The following is a 13,910-nucleotide window of genomic DNA, read 5'->3' as shown; positions in this document are numbered from 1 at the left end:
TATATGACCAACTAAGAAAATTGTTGAGATGGGAAAAGTATCAATAGAACAGTGTTAAATGTCCAATTTCCTCCATTCTGAGATTCTGAACATATTGGATGATTGAATCTGACAAACTGCAATGATATGAGTTTATTTCCATTTTTGACACTTTATTACACAATACATGATAACAAGTTTACCATGTTTTTTTACATAATCAACTAACAATGTTGTAAAGATGCAGGAAATATCAAACAAACACTTTTAGGCATCTTATTAGTTAAATAATGAGACTGTTAACATGCCTAATAATTGAATCTGAGGAAATGTGAAAAAAACAGTATAACTTCTAAAATAATGGCCCGATTATGCTGATTTTCGAACTCAACCTGCGTTTTAGTAAGATTGACCACTCCTGTGAGTATAATTACAATTGGCCAATCCGTTTTTCTTATATTGTGTTATCAGTGTTGTATTTATATTGAAAATAGTGAAAAAACAGCATAAATTCCCTAAAAATGGCCCAATCATGCTGATTTTCGAACTTGACCTGCGTATTATGAATATTCATCAGTTCTGTAAGTTTCAAGTCAAAAGGTAAAATGGTTTTCCACTTATCGTGTTATCGGTGCTGCATATATGCTGAAAAAAGTGATAAAACAGCATAAATTCCCTAAAAGTGACCCGATCATGCTGATTTTCGAACTTGACCTGCGTATTATGAATATTCATCAGTTCTGTAAGTTTCAAGTCAAAAGGTAAAATGGTTTTCCACTTATCATGTTATCGGTGCTGCATATATGCTGAAAAAAGTGAAAAAACAGCATAAATTCCCTAAAAATGGCCCAATCATGCTGATTTTCGAACTTCACCTGCGTATTATGAATATTCATCAGTTCTGTAAGTTTCAAGTCAAAAGGTAAAATGGTTTTCCACTTATCGTGTTATCGGTGCTGCATATATGCTGAAAAAAGTGATAAAACAGCATAAATTCCCTAAAAGTGACCCGATCATGCTGATTTTCGAACTTGACCTGCGTATTATGAATATTCATCAGTTCTGTAAGTTTTAAGTCAAAAGGTAAAATGGTTTTCCACTTATCATGTTATCGGTGCTGCATATATGCTGAAAAAAGTGAAAAAACAGCATAAATTCTCTAAAAATGACCCGATCATGCTGATTTTCGAACTTGACCTGCGTATTATGAATATTCATCAGTTCTGCAAGTTTCAAGTCAAAAGGTAAAATGGTTTTCCACTTATCGTGTTATCGGTAAAAGTGCACGGCGACGACGGCGACGGCGGCGAAGACGGCGACAGACGCAGATGATGGCTATATGTACAGACACATCTGTGTCTGTACATAAAAAATTGCTCCTTGAAACACTCTTAGGCATGATTACCAGAAGTGACATTATTAATGTCATGTCAATGTAGTAATGTCAATAAAGTAATGTAATGTCATTACACCACAAATGACAAGTATGTTGATGGCAATGTGGTAAAACAGGATGGGCAATACTGAAGGAATTGGTCCTGGCAAACACTTACTTTTGTGACAGTATGAAAGAACTCTGGGCAATTATCAACGTATTTCACAAGGACAATTTCCCTAACTTGTGCAAATTGGCTGGCATAGCACTTGCCCTCCCAGTGCATACTGCAGACGTAGAACGTGGCTTTAGTGCTCAAAATATAATCAAATCTAGCCTTAGAAATAGACTGATCAGTGAAAATTTACAAATGTTGATCGCCATAAAACTAAATGGCCCCCTTTCTCAGGATTTTGACTTTAGAAGTGCTCTTGGTATGTTTAAAGCAAAACGACAATGGCATTTCTCATGAACATTGCTCAAACAACATTGCCAAAGATTGCCAAGAGCGATACAATGCATCTAGACTGTTATAAAAGCTAAACCAACGGACAGAATGTACTTCATTTATCCTGATCTTGGGAGCATCTAATACATCCTGTAGAGAAAGCCAGTCCACAAATGCGCTTGGCGGAGTGTTTGAACCAGTAGTAGACATTTGTCATGAACTCCTGGTAGGTCTTCAAACATGGCACTCCACTGGCTGCTTGGCTAGACACCAGTGCAAGTTGGTGAGCAATGCAGTGCAGTTGAATGAGCTGTGGATTTATTTCTCTTTTTAGTCTTGTACCGACTCCATAGTGTTTTCCGGTCATAACCTGATGAGATAAAGATTGAAATTAATTTTTCCATATCAACATCTGATGAACTAACCAATATTTTAGAAAAATTGAAACTATTAATTTATTTCATTATTAAAAAGTTTCCAAACTATTTAATATTTTGGAATTTTTCATAAATATAACAGACTGACAGTAATAATTATAATCCTGACTAAATAAAATTCATGAATGAAATTTCAAATATTTATTCTATTAATTGTTTCCTTGTAATATATTATATATCCAGTACATTATTTAATTTATTCTATTTATCAACTTCACACCAGTTGTTTTTTATTTATTGTTTCTTGATAATATTATGCAATACTGACCGATGCACTGTCACTTCCTAGTCCTACTACCTTATCAGGCAGCATTTCAAACTTTGTCAGGAGATTTTTGACAGATGTTGCAATGGTGTCTGCTTTCCCATCCAGTATTTCACAATTCTCTAAGAAAATGGTCTCTGGTTTACAGCCTGATGATATCCTCACATACACACTCAGTTTTTTTGTACTAGTAATGTCACATGATTCATCACAAAGCACAGAGATATATTATAGTCGGCATCTGTCAGCTTTTTTCTCATATCTCGGAGAATCACTTCGTATATTCTCTCTTGAAAGTCTTTGGTAATAGTGTAGGATTGGTAGCTTTTTGCAAGAGCACTGCAGCCTTGCTGTATTAAAAAATCAACAAAATCTGGGTACTTGGATGTTGCTACATGTATATCCTGCTTTGCCAAGAAATATATTGTTCGTAGAGCATGGATTATGGCACTGTCCTTCTCACTAAACTGATTTTTTACCATTCTCGATAGAGTTGACCTTGAGATTTCATCTTGTACCGACTGGCGATGGTCAGCTGCTGAAGCATGCCGCTCCAAAGTCGTGGTTCTGAAGTTGCTACAGCCTTCAGTAAAAACGTTCTTTTTTTTGCTTTTTACACATAGTGTGCAAAACATATGGTTGTCTTTGTGTTCTAGCCATGCCCATTTAGATTTCCAAGTTTCATTGAACACTCGTTTGACAAGTTTTCGAGGCAAACAAGCAGCCGACTGGTCACGAGGTTCAGTTTCACTGTCACTTTGCTCCGCCATGTGCGAGGAGGAAAAATTGTGATGAATGCAAGAAGAAGCATGATTCGCTGAATTCGCAAGCGTTGCTAAACGCTATAACTGAAAGGTGCGATGTGATTGGCTGTTGAGTCCCTCTCAGTTTCAGGTGATATTGCGCACTCACTGAACGATTTTTACTTTGTTAAACTATTTGGATCATTCCTGATTTTTATTAAATTTGAATATATACGTATTTTTCTGATTTCCTGGTCGCAAAGGTGATGCTATTTATGCGACATTGGCCTCATGTTTGGTCGCATTACGATCATTTTTTATGAGACAATAATGAAATTTATGGGTCAAATGTCGCAAAGTCGCGCCGTTTCTGTATCGCTGCCTTTAGACTGCGCCTTTCTCTAAATTTCTGGTTGTAATTTTAACCTACTTTCGTGACCTACTTTCCTGCCCCATTGACATACAGCTTAGGATACCAGAAGAAAAATCCGTTCAAACATCATTTTTGGGTAAAATTAAACAATGCCTTTTGGTAATTCTCTTAGTTATACTACTTGAAACTTTATGCTGGCATTTGGTTGGTTTTTGTGATAAAAAATTGACTTTGTATGCACCTTTAAATAAATTCCTTCAATGCTAAAAGGCACAAACATGTTTATGAACAATGAAGGGAGAGTGTTGTAACTAACATGCATTTGTAAACGACTTACTTGGAACTCCTCTGCCATATTTGTTTCTCCTTGTACGAGTGCTAATTCAGGCAGTGCACTCTGATTGGTTAAGACCGTGAGAACACCTGCGGTTGACATCTTCTCTATTTTGGGGAGAAGACATTCTGCAATACAGACTTGAATTTGAAACAATTAACTTTTTTAATTGTCGTCCATCCCAAAGGCCAATTTTGCTTTAGATCATGACCTACATACGTAAGAATAAGTTTGGGATATGTTTCAATTTTGCTCATATCGGTAGGAGTCTCTTTAAGCAAAGGTCTCTGGTGGTGAAAATATTGCACCATTCTTTGACCTACCTCGCCCATTTAGAAGTTTGCTTTTGGCTCAGCATGCCAGGAATTGGTTTCTTTACAGCTTACACCTACAGTACATTACCAATTTGCAAAGTTTTGCGACAAAATTTAAAGACGTTAGCATTTTCCCCGTTTTCACAATTTCGAACAGCATTTGACTGCTACTAACTCTAATTTCGACCCAGGGCTACTAGTACAGAAGTAGTACATGTAAATGTACATGTATGTAACGACTAATGTTACTTACTATTCTGCTATGTACACAACTGGGTTTGCAGGCCTGTTTTCTAAAACTTTGGCTAGCATATCCTTTATAATGTTGTTCACACTTGTCCTTTCTGTGAATGAAAACGTTAGTTTCAAAAAAATTACAATATACAAGTTACCAATGTGTGAGTGTTAAAAAGAGGCAGCTGCCTTCGGTGGTTTTCAAAATTTAATCTAAATTTAAATAGAGGGTAGGGAAGCAAATAACAGGCGACGTAATAGTTGAATCAGGTCGTTATATCTTATGTGTTCAGGAATACCTAAAAAGTGCCTATCTGACTCCTGATTTCTGTCATCTCCAATAATTCCAGTGCTCGTTTTTCGCTTCTCCGCCATTGTTGTATTGTTGTTTACTGCACAAGAAAGGGCATGTGTTGCGCATCGATAAAACCACATTGACACAAGATCGCTCAAAAATAATTTGGTGCAAAAAGGGGCGAGTCATGCACAAATAACAACAAGCAGGACATTTTGCAAAATTATACTTGGTGCCTATAGACTGGTAACAAATGATATTCTGAGTTTTTTGTTTTAGGGGATTTAGTGTCCGAAAGGCGTAGATCTAGGGAGAAAACAGGGCAGCATGCAGAGCCCCGTAACTCTAAAGCATTGCGCATTGCGACCGAGCGCAAGCGTCTCGATTCCATAACTCGCCCATACTCGCCCCTTATAATTAAGATTGTAGCCTCTATGTGATATCGCTATTCGCAATGCGCGATGCTTTCGAGTTACGGCACCCTGAGCTTCAGAGCTAACTTGACACTAACCTCTTCACTGTAGCCTATCTTCATCGTGTCAAGTAACAAGTTACTTACCTCTTCAAGTTACTTGACACGATGAAGATAGGCTACAGTGAAGAGGTTAGTGTCAAGTTAGCTCTGAATCTCAGGGTGAGTTACGGGGCCTGGCTGTCAAATGTACAGACATAAAAGCAAAAAAAAAAAATTATAATAATAAAATAAAAATAAATAAAAATAAATAAATAAATAAATAAATAAATAAATGATGTACAAAATAAGTTATTTTGTCAATTTGATGTAGGGGAGGCCGGGGCTAGTTGGACCCCGGGGTAAGTTGGCCCCCCGTCAATTTATGAAACAGTAACTACGAGCTAGGTAAAAAAAATTGGCCACATACTCTTGTAAAGTGACCGTAGCCTACAATGCTAAGGAAGTGTCGGACGTTAAAAAGTTTTACTTAAGCGGTGAGTCGAAATAAGCGATTTTTGCACCTAAAAGTGGTTTCGTTTAAGAGATTTAAAAATCTATTTTCATAGGCTTTTGATCAAATATAATATATGTATAGGGCATCAAACTGAAGCTCATTGTTTCAAGTTTCACAGAGATGTATCATCGTTGCTCATTCTAGCACCATAAATGGCTGCCATCATTTAAAATAAAAAGTGTGCACCCGGGGCTAGTTGGCCCCCTTGACTCGGGGCAAGTTGGACCATCATATTACCCACAAACCTTTGCGCGCAACAGAGCTAGAGACCATTGTTAAAACAAACTCGATGGTTTAAAACAGAATTTGTGCCTTTCTTTTAAAACGAAAATTTATTATTCGTTTTCATTCATTAAAAACCTGCTTTAAACCATTATTAATTTATTCTTTATTAAAAAAAAACAATTCTATTGATAGATATTTTGGTTCTTGCAACACATACCCCCCTACAACGTGACGTACGGAAACCTCAATAAATCTGCCTCATTTGAACTGTTTATTCATCATAGACTCTCAAAAATCAATTTGATAAATTAAAAATGTATAAAAATGTAATTCAAGCACCCTGAGCTTCAGAGCTAACTTGACACTAACCTCTTCACTGTAGCCTATCTTCATCGTGTCAAGTAACCTCTGACGAAAATAGTTTGACCTAGTTTATATAAGCCAATCAAATCCATGTTTCAAAATTTTTCACCAAAGTTTGGTGAAAACGCTGATTGGTTGACCGTCAATCGGTAATCCTCGGCTGATTCCGCAAGCTCCATACTAACAACAAAGTTATTGTCGAGTGCGGAGACATCCGAGTAGTTCCGAGTGTATTACCGTACACAAAGAAAGCAAGGCGAGTGACTACGAAAAAGAATGTGTTAAGTTATCTCTTGATTCTTTGCAAAATATGAGTAAATCGGAATTGAAACCATAGGGTCTAGCAGTTTGAGGCCCTGCATCATTATCTACTGAGAGACGATGTTATTTGCGTGCTGCCCACAGGTTACGGCAAGTCCCTGATATCCAGCCTTATCTTTGATTGGTCCGGATTTGAACAAAGCGCGCTTTGACTCGTTCGCGTTCATTGGCTAGATCGTTTAATGAGTCATTGAGTGCGGGCTTTTAAATTTGATTGGCGGGCGGCGGAGGCAATCGAATCTGGTCAGAGGTTACTTGACACGATGGAGATAGGCTACAGTGAAAAGATTAGTGTCAAGTTAGCTCTGAAGCTCAGGGTGAATTCAAGGCGTTTACATGGTAAATTTACTTCATTTTTGTATAGGGGGCCAACTTGCCCCGACACTGGGGCCAACTTGCCCCTTGGCGGGGCAAGTTGCCCCCCCTGACGTCAACTGCGTTTTTTGTCAAATTGTGAGCCATCTGGCATTATATTTGAAAAATAATGACGATGCATACGTAGCGTAGTTCATGGGGCTTACTTTAAAACCGGTTTTGTTACTCTAACTGATTCCAAGTTGGCTCTACAAAGCTAAAAGTGTCTAACTGGGCCAACTAGCCCCGGTCTCCCCTAATAAATGTTACAAAAATACTCAACAGCCAAACCCATTATAGAGGTGCGAATGAAGTGGCAGGCGTGCACTTAAAATATTTAGGTGCACAGATGAGAAACTATGTTTAATAATTCTAAGATCCCACATGAAGAAATTCGTATCAGAACCATGAATAATAAAAAACAATTCATCGTCTAACCCCCCCCCCCTCTCAAAAAAAAAAAAAAAAAAAAAGGGAACATACGTTACTGTCACAAATGTAAAGCTTCAGCTGCGGAAGTGTTTTACTCACTTAAAAAAAATTGATCTATGGGTTTTGTTCTTTAAATTTTTTTCCTACAAGTATTACATTGTAAAAAAAAAACATTATAATATCCTGTATAGAGCGTTTATTTATTTATTTATTTATTTATTTATTTATTTTGCGCGACTTTAGTTCGTTTGTCACTGAAGGGAAAAATGCAGCACACAGACAGTAAAAAAAAGCATTAAACTATTTTTTATTCTTGGTGCAATATTTATGTCAGAAAGTACACTAAAGGTATAGATGTTTCAGTTCACAACATAAAATCCCTTGTTAATACCTTTTGCACTAAGTGCTTGGACAGGTACATGTATAACCTTTTTCGGACATTTGTCAGGGTAAGGGGAACAAGTTACATTCGTTTTAGCCATGACACAAAACCCCCCTCCCCATCCCCCCCCCTTTCACTTTTTTCAGCATGTATGCAGCACGGATAACACGATAGGTGGAAAACCATATTACTTTTTGGCTTGAAACTTACAAAACTGATGAATATTCATAATACGCAGGTCAAGTTCAAAAATCAGTATGATCGGGCCATTTTTAGGGAAGTTATGCTGTTTTTTCACTTTTTTCAGCATATATGCAGCACCGATAACATGATAAGTGGTAAACCATTTTACCTTTTGGCTTGAAACTTACAGAACTGATGAATATTAATAATACGCAGGTCAAGTTCGAAAATTGGCTTGATTGGACTATTTTTACAAATTTAAAGTTATGCTGTTTTTTCCATTATTCAGCATATATGCAACACTGATAACGCATTTTAAGGAAAACCAATCAGCCTTTTGTCTTGAAACTCACAGGAGTGATCAGTCTGACTAGTATACTGATCAAGCTTATTTTCAAACTTGATCAGTTAAGTTTTGATGAAGTTATTAAGACCTTTTGTATATAAGTGGTTTTTCTTCAGATTTAATTCTTAGGCATGTTGACAGTCTCATTATGGAAGTAATTAGATATGAAAAAGTGTTGTTTTGACATTTTCTGCTTCTTAACAATATTGTTAGTTGATTATATAAAAATGACAGTACACCTTTTATTGTGCATTGTGTAATAAAGTGTCAAAAATGGAAAGGAACTCATATCATTGCAGTTAGTCATATTCAATCATTCACTTAGTTAAGAATCTCAGAATGGAGCAAGTTGGATATTTAAATTTGTTCTATTGATATATTTCCTTTGACAACATATTTTTTTAATTGATCATATAAATATGACAGTAAATCGATTATTTTGTTTTATGTAAAAAAGGTGTTGAAAATGGAAATAAGCTCTTTTCAATACAGTTTTCTCTTGTTTAGATTTTGGGATTTTCAAAGTGTGACTCTGAACTCTATGGGCTAGACACATTTTCTGAATACCATGATAGTTTTATTTTATCATTAAAAAACTGATGGTTATTATGCTGTTAAGCATTGTGTAATATTGCATCAAAATTGAACGAAACCCTATTTTGGGCACTGCCTCCGTAGTGACCGTGAAAGGAAAACCATGTCACTTGCTCTTTTCACACTTAAAGGAAAGAAACATAGGACTGAAATACAGCCTCAGTTGGAAAATCTGTCTCATTAGTTAATTTTCTGGACTTTATAGTTTTTTTTTTTTTTTTTTTGTGAAAATTTTTTATCTTTCACATACTGGAAATTTCAATGTGGGACTTAGAGCTCCCTTGGGCATGAAGCCCAGTGGTAATCAAATTTTCTTAATGTCCATGTTTTTAATAGTAGATATTTAAAAATTGGTGGTATTTATACAGTTAATCATTATGTAATGTTGCATCAAAATTGACAAAAAACCTACTTTGTGCACTGCCACCATTAACATTATGGAAAGAAAGCTGTTACTTTCTTTTTTTACAACTAGTCTTACAAGAATGATTCTTAGGATTGACATACAGCTCATATTAGCAAACCAGCTCTATGAGATTATCATTTTTATTAAATTTATGCATTTTTTGTGAAATTTTCATTTTTCTCATTCTGGCACTTTCTAAGTATAAACTTGAACTCTGATGGGCCTGAAGCCTTATGCTTTTACTTCCGTCGGTGTTACCTGTTGTGCATAATTAAAATTTGATGTTGACTGTGCAGTTAAACATAATGTATTATTGCATCAGAATTGGTAGTCTCCTATTTTGTGCATTATTGTTTTGTGCTTTTCTTAAGGTGTGACTTATGGGCCTGAAAACCTTTGAGAGGGTCAGTCTGTAAATTTTCCTTGGGTATCACTAGGCTAATTTCAGAGTTATAAAGTAATTTGCCTAATTAATAGGCCATTAAATGAGATTACATAAAGCACACTTGTTGATGTTTCCCTGTAAACTCCCAAAGGTTAAGCTCTCTGCTAGATTAATAATAACGAAGCAGTGATAATTATGCAGGTAAATTTTGTTTAATATTGCAAATAAGTTATATATATATATATATATATATCAAACTCAAAGATTAAAAGTTTGAATAGCAGCTTCATTGGAATTATATTTACCTCTGCCAAGGAGGTTATGTTTTCACCCCTGTTTGTCTGTCATGAACATAACTCAAAAAGTTATGGACCAATTTTGATGAAATTTTCAGGAACTGTCAGAAGTGGGTCAAGGAGGACAATGATTAGTTTTTAGTGGTGGTTTGGATCGATAATCCATCAATAATCAATAATAATCAAAAATTGCTGCCTTGGCAGAGGTCTGCGCTCTCAGAGTGCTTTTCTAGTTTTGTTATGTTGTCGGGTCCGACATAAAGATCATACGAAGTCGTATGACGTAATGTGTTATAGTCGGATAGCTCTTAAGTAATGCGGCGGTCTCTGTGCATGACGCCGAAGTAAAGAAATTAAATATGCAATTAAAGGTAGTTAAAGTTTGCGTCATAGACCATACATGTAGATAAGGAATAAGGATATAAGCAATACCTGGGGAGATATACGGGAGTCATGTAGAAGGAAGCAGCGGAGGAGGAGATTGGAAGCGACGGAGTACGGAGCTGACGGGTTAAGAGTTGGAGGCTTCACTTAGAATATGTAGTTACCTAGCGTCAACGAATAAATCATTTAACTGGTCATTATGTGGACTTGGGTTTTCTTTGCGCGACCTTACGTAAATTTGACACGAACCGTGGAGTCTTCGGATGGCGTTATCCACTAAGTTAGTCTAAAACGTAATGTCCTATTTCGAGCCCACGCTTGAATTAAGCGTACAAAATTATATAAGTTTAGGACATACGTCATAGGTATATGTAAAAGGTTCATTACAATGTTTTCCTTATTAATTTTTTCTCGAACACTGGCATCTGCACATTTTCTGTATTTTCTGTATTTCCACATAAGCAGTTGTATTGGTTTTTATATCTTTAAACATTATGTAATGTTATTTTATGCACTGTCATAATTTTTCAAATATTGGGACTTTCATCGTGTGAATTTGAACTCTCATGGTCCTGAAACTGTAATCTTATTGAAGGGGTGGATTGAGACCATCTTCTGGGTCTTCCGGAAGATGGTCAGGTTTTTAAGTTTATATTGACTGGTATCTATTTTTTCTGTTGGAAGACCATCAAAATGGAAGATGGATCAATATAGATTCTTTGGAATACTGTCAGAAAATATCTCTGGGTCCACTCCTGTTATTGACCATGTTACCTAGCTGTTGTGCATGATTAAAATTCAGTGTTGACTGACAGTGCTATTATAAGCATTATTTATTATTGCATCAAAATTGACAAAATGACCTATTTTGCATCTTTATTTTCTGTTTTTTGTCTGTACATTTGACAGGTTTGCTGCCTTGTTTTTTAATAAGATAAATTCACCCTACAGCATGGCTAGGAAAATTGAAAGATATACCAAGTGTTTAAATGTTAGATATACTTACTGTATTTGGACTCTATTTATTATCCATATTTTTCTTCGTTCCTTTTTTTTTTTTTTTTTTTTTTAGCATGCATTACATGAAAAGGATTTTTTTTGTTGTTGTTGTAACTGAAAATATTTTACTGACTCTAACCCCTGTTTTCCTTTCAAAGACCTACGTTTTTTTGGAGTTGTTCATTTTCTACATAAGATTCACTTTATCTGTCTAGCCATCCTACGGTATGTAAGCATGTAGCAGCTACTTCATGGCAGGAATAAACATGGCCGACTGTTAGCATATGAACTGAAAATCTCCCTATTAAGTTTGAGTAGATATCAAGCCCAACCCTCAGACAAGCTGATTTTCAAATATATCTTACCTTATATTCATGTCTTTTCAACCATGAATAATTAGCTTGTCTTAGGCAGGGGCTCATATAAAAAATGAACATCTTTTATCTTCAAGTCATTGTGAGATTCTTCTTTCAATCAACACTACATGTAAGAATAAAGCAATCAAAATATTGATCACAAGCAATGATTGGCCACATATTGTCTTTTTTAAACTGGTAGTCTGGATGACTGGTGCTATATTTTGGCCAAATTGCTCAAAATGTGGAAAAAGCATGAAACTTGGCACAATTGTTCTTTGGTCTATGCTGATCATTTTCAAGGGCAGTGCCCAAAATTTCCAAGCGTTGCTTAGCAACCTTTGCTATGGAAGTGAATTTCCTTAGTAACAAGCTAATTAGACCTTTCTTGTCCAGTTTAAAAAGTTTATAAATGCTAATAACTATGTTTCAGGGCATCAGAACTATCACTAGACTATTTTAAGGCAATTAAAACCCAAATTAACCTTAGCCACGATTGCTAGGCAGCATATTACCCTAGCAACAAGCATTTAAAGTTGCGTTAGTCTATTAAGTAAGGCAAATCTATAATACTAGCTAAGAACTACACTTTTGAGCAAGATGTTCATACTTTTAATCCAGTAAGTTGAACCAATTGTGTGTTTACACACATCCGATCAAATAAATTGCCAGTGCAGATACTTAAGGCAGCATGTTCAAAATTAGTAACCAGCCATTTCCATGCTTTTATCACCTTACGACTCTTTATAAAACTTTGCAATAGTTAATAATAATAATAATAGTTAATTCTCCCTTGTATGTGCAATATACAGTGCATTTTGCCCTTGCACATTGTCAGCCTCTACATCTGCACCTACATGCACACTGGAGCAACTCTGGACAGGTCAATAGCTTTTGGCAAATGTGTCCACTTAGGCCCACTGTTCTGCACAAGTCCAACCAGAGTGAGCACATGGTATCTGATGACATGGCACCCTAGTGCTGATTCAGATATGTTCATCTCGCAAGAATACTCTTATATATAGCAGAGCAGCCTTGGTGGAAGTAAGATATGGCATCTAACGGCCTTTGGGTGTGAACAGAAACTTTTGAACTTTATTGATTAACAAATAGAATTAAAATAGAACCATGCTGAACTGACAAAATACAATGTGAAAAAACTTTTTAGAAAATATTGAACAAAATGAAAAATATCTTGGAAATCTGGTCTCTGAGAAACCTTTCAATAATAGGAAAGTCAACAGTGGTTAAACCTTTAGTATTTCTCATCTTACGTAGGGCATGTATAAACTCTCCTACCAGCCCCCCCCCCCTCCCTCAATACTTAAAATATGCATATCATACAGACTTGACATTTAATATGGAATATTTTTTTCGAAATAATTTTTTATCAGTTTTTTCCTATTTTGCGGACTGATAAATGAAAATAAGGATTAAAATCGTGTTTTAATAACTTTAAATTATCTATTTGATGTCATTGTGACATCAGTTCATTAATGGAATTCGCCAGAGAAACAAACAAAAACACATTGCCTATTCTATGTCATACGACTCCCATTAAAAGAGATATTTTGGATCTCCATAGTTTCCAAATTATCGTCTGTAAAAGGGTAATACGCTCCACAAAAGACCCTCATGTCAGTTGCTAGTCACAGTAATGGTCGTTGTTACGCCTGGCCTCTCCGTGGCTGTTGCCAGCGCTCTCAAGCGGCAAGGCATTTCTTGAGGGTAGGTTTTTAGAGTTCAATCTGGAATAGCATTCTAGGCATCGGTCTGAAATTGTCCAATCTGGTCCAGTTTTGATGTAGGACATGTAGGCAGTTGATTGGTGAGTAATGGTCTACCGAAATATTGTCTATGTGGTTCAAATATGGCGATTTTGATGACCAGGGTAGCTGCTCATCCCCTTGGTTCTGTAAGTTATCTGCTATTAAAAGTGCTCTGTGTGAACCTGCAACCTCATCGTGCAACCTAGAATTGTTCCTAAGGTGTCCCCTATCAAATGATAGTCAAGTGGTTCCGAGATTATCCCTTTATTTGATCTGGTTCAGGTTTTCGTCGATGACTACCATTGGTGTTTTGGTACCAATGTGGAATCTACTCCAAATACTGACGCTGT

At 36.1% G+C, this 13,910-nt stretch overlaps 1 protein-coding gene across 4 annotated transcripts in view; it reads right to left on the bottom strand.

The window, feature by feature from the left end:
* The window catches only part of LOC106155203 (tubulin polyglutamylase complex subunit 1), a 60,908-nt gene extending 55,964 nt beyond the window's left edge, over positions 1-4,944 (bottom strand). For all 4 annotated transcript variants that reach the window (XM_087003482.1, XM_013529916.2, XM_013529918.2 and 1 more), the window contains exons 1-2: positions 4,802-4,944; positions 4,522-4,612 (exon numbers count right to left, since the gene is read on the bottom strand). In XM_087003482.1, coding sequence (XP_086859608.1) covers positions 4,522-4,612; positions 4,802-4,937 — 227 coding nt within the window. In that variant the 5' untranslated portion in view covers positions 4,938-4,944. The remainder of the gene's footprint in view (positions 1-4,521; positions 4,613-4,801) is intronic.
* Between the last annotated feature and the right edge of the window lie 8,966 nt (positions 4,945-13,910).

Source organism: Lingula anatina, chromosome 2, assembly GCF_051362555.1.
Source record: "Lingula anatina isolate TDL-2025a chromosome 2, LinAna3.0, whole genome shotgun sequence".
Classification (NCBI taxonomy): domain Eukaryota; kingdom Metazoa; phylum Brachiopoda; class Lingulata; order Lingulida; family Lingulidae; genus Lingula; species Lingula anatina.
Note: the sequence above shows the minus strand (reverse complement) of the source record. Positions and strands in the feature narration are given on the sequence as shown.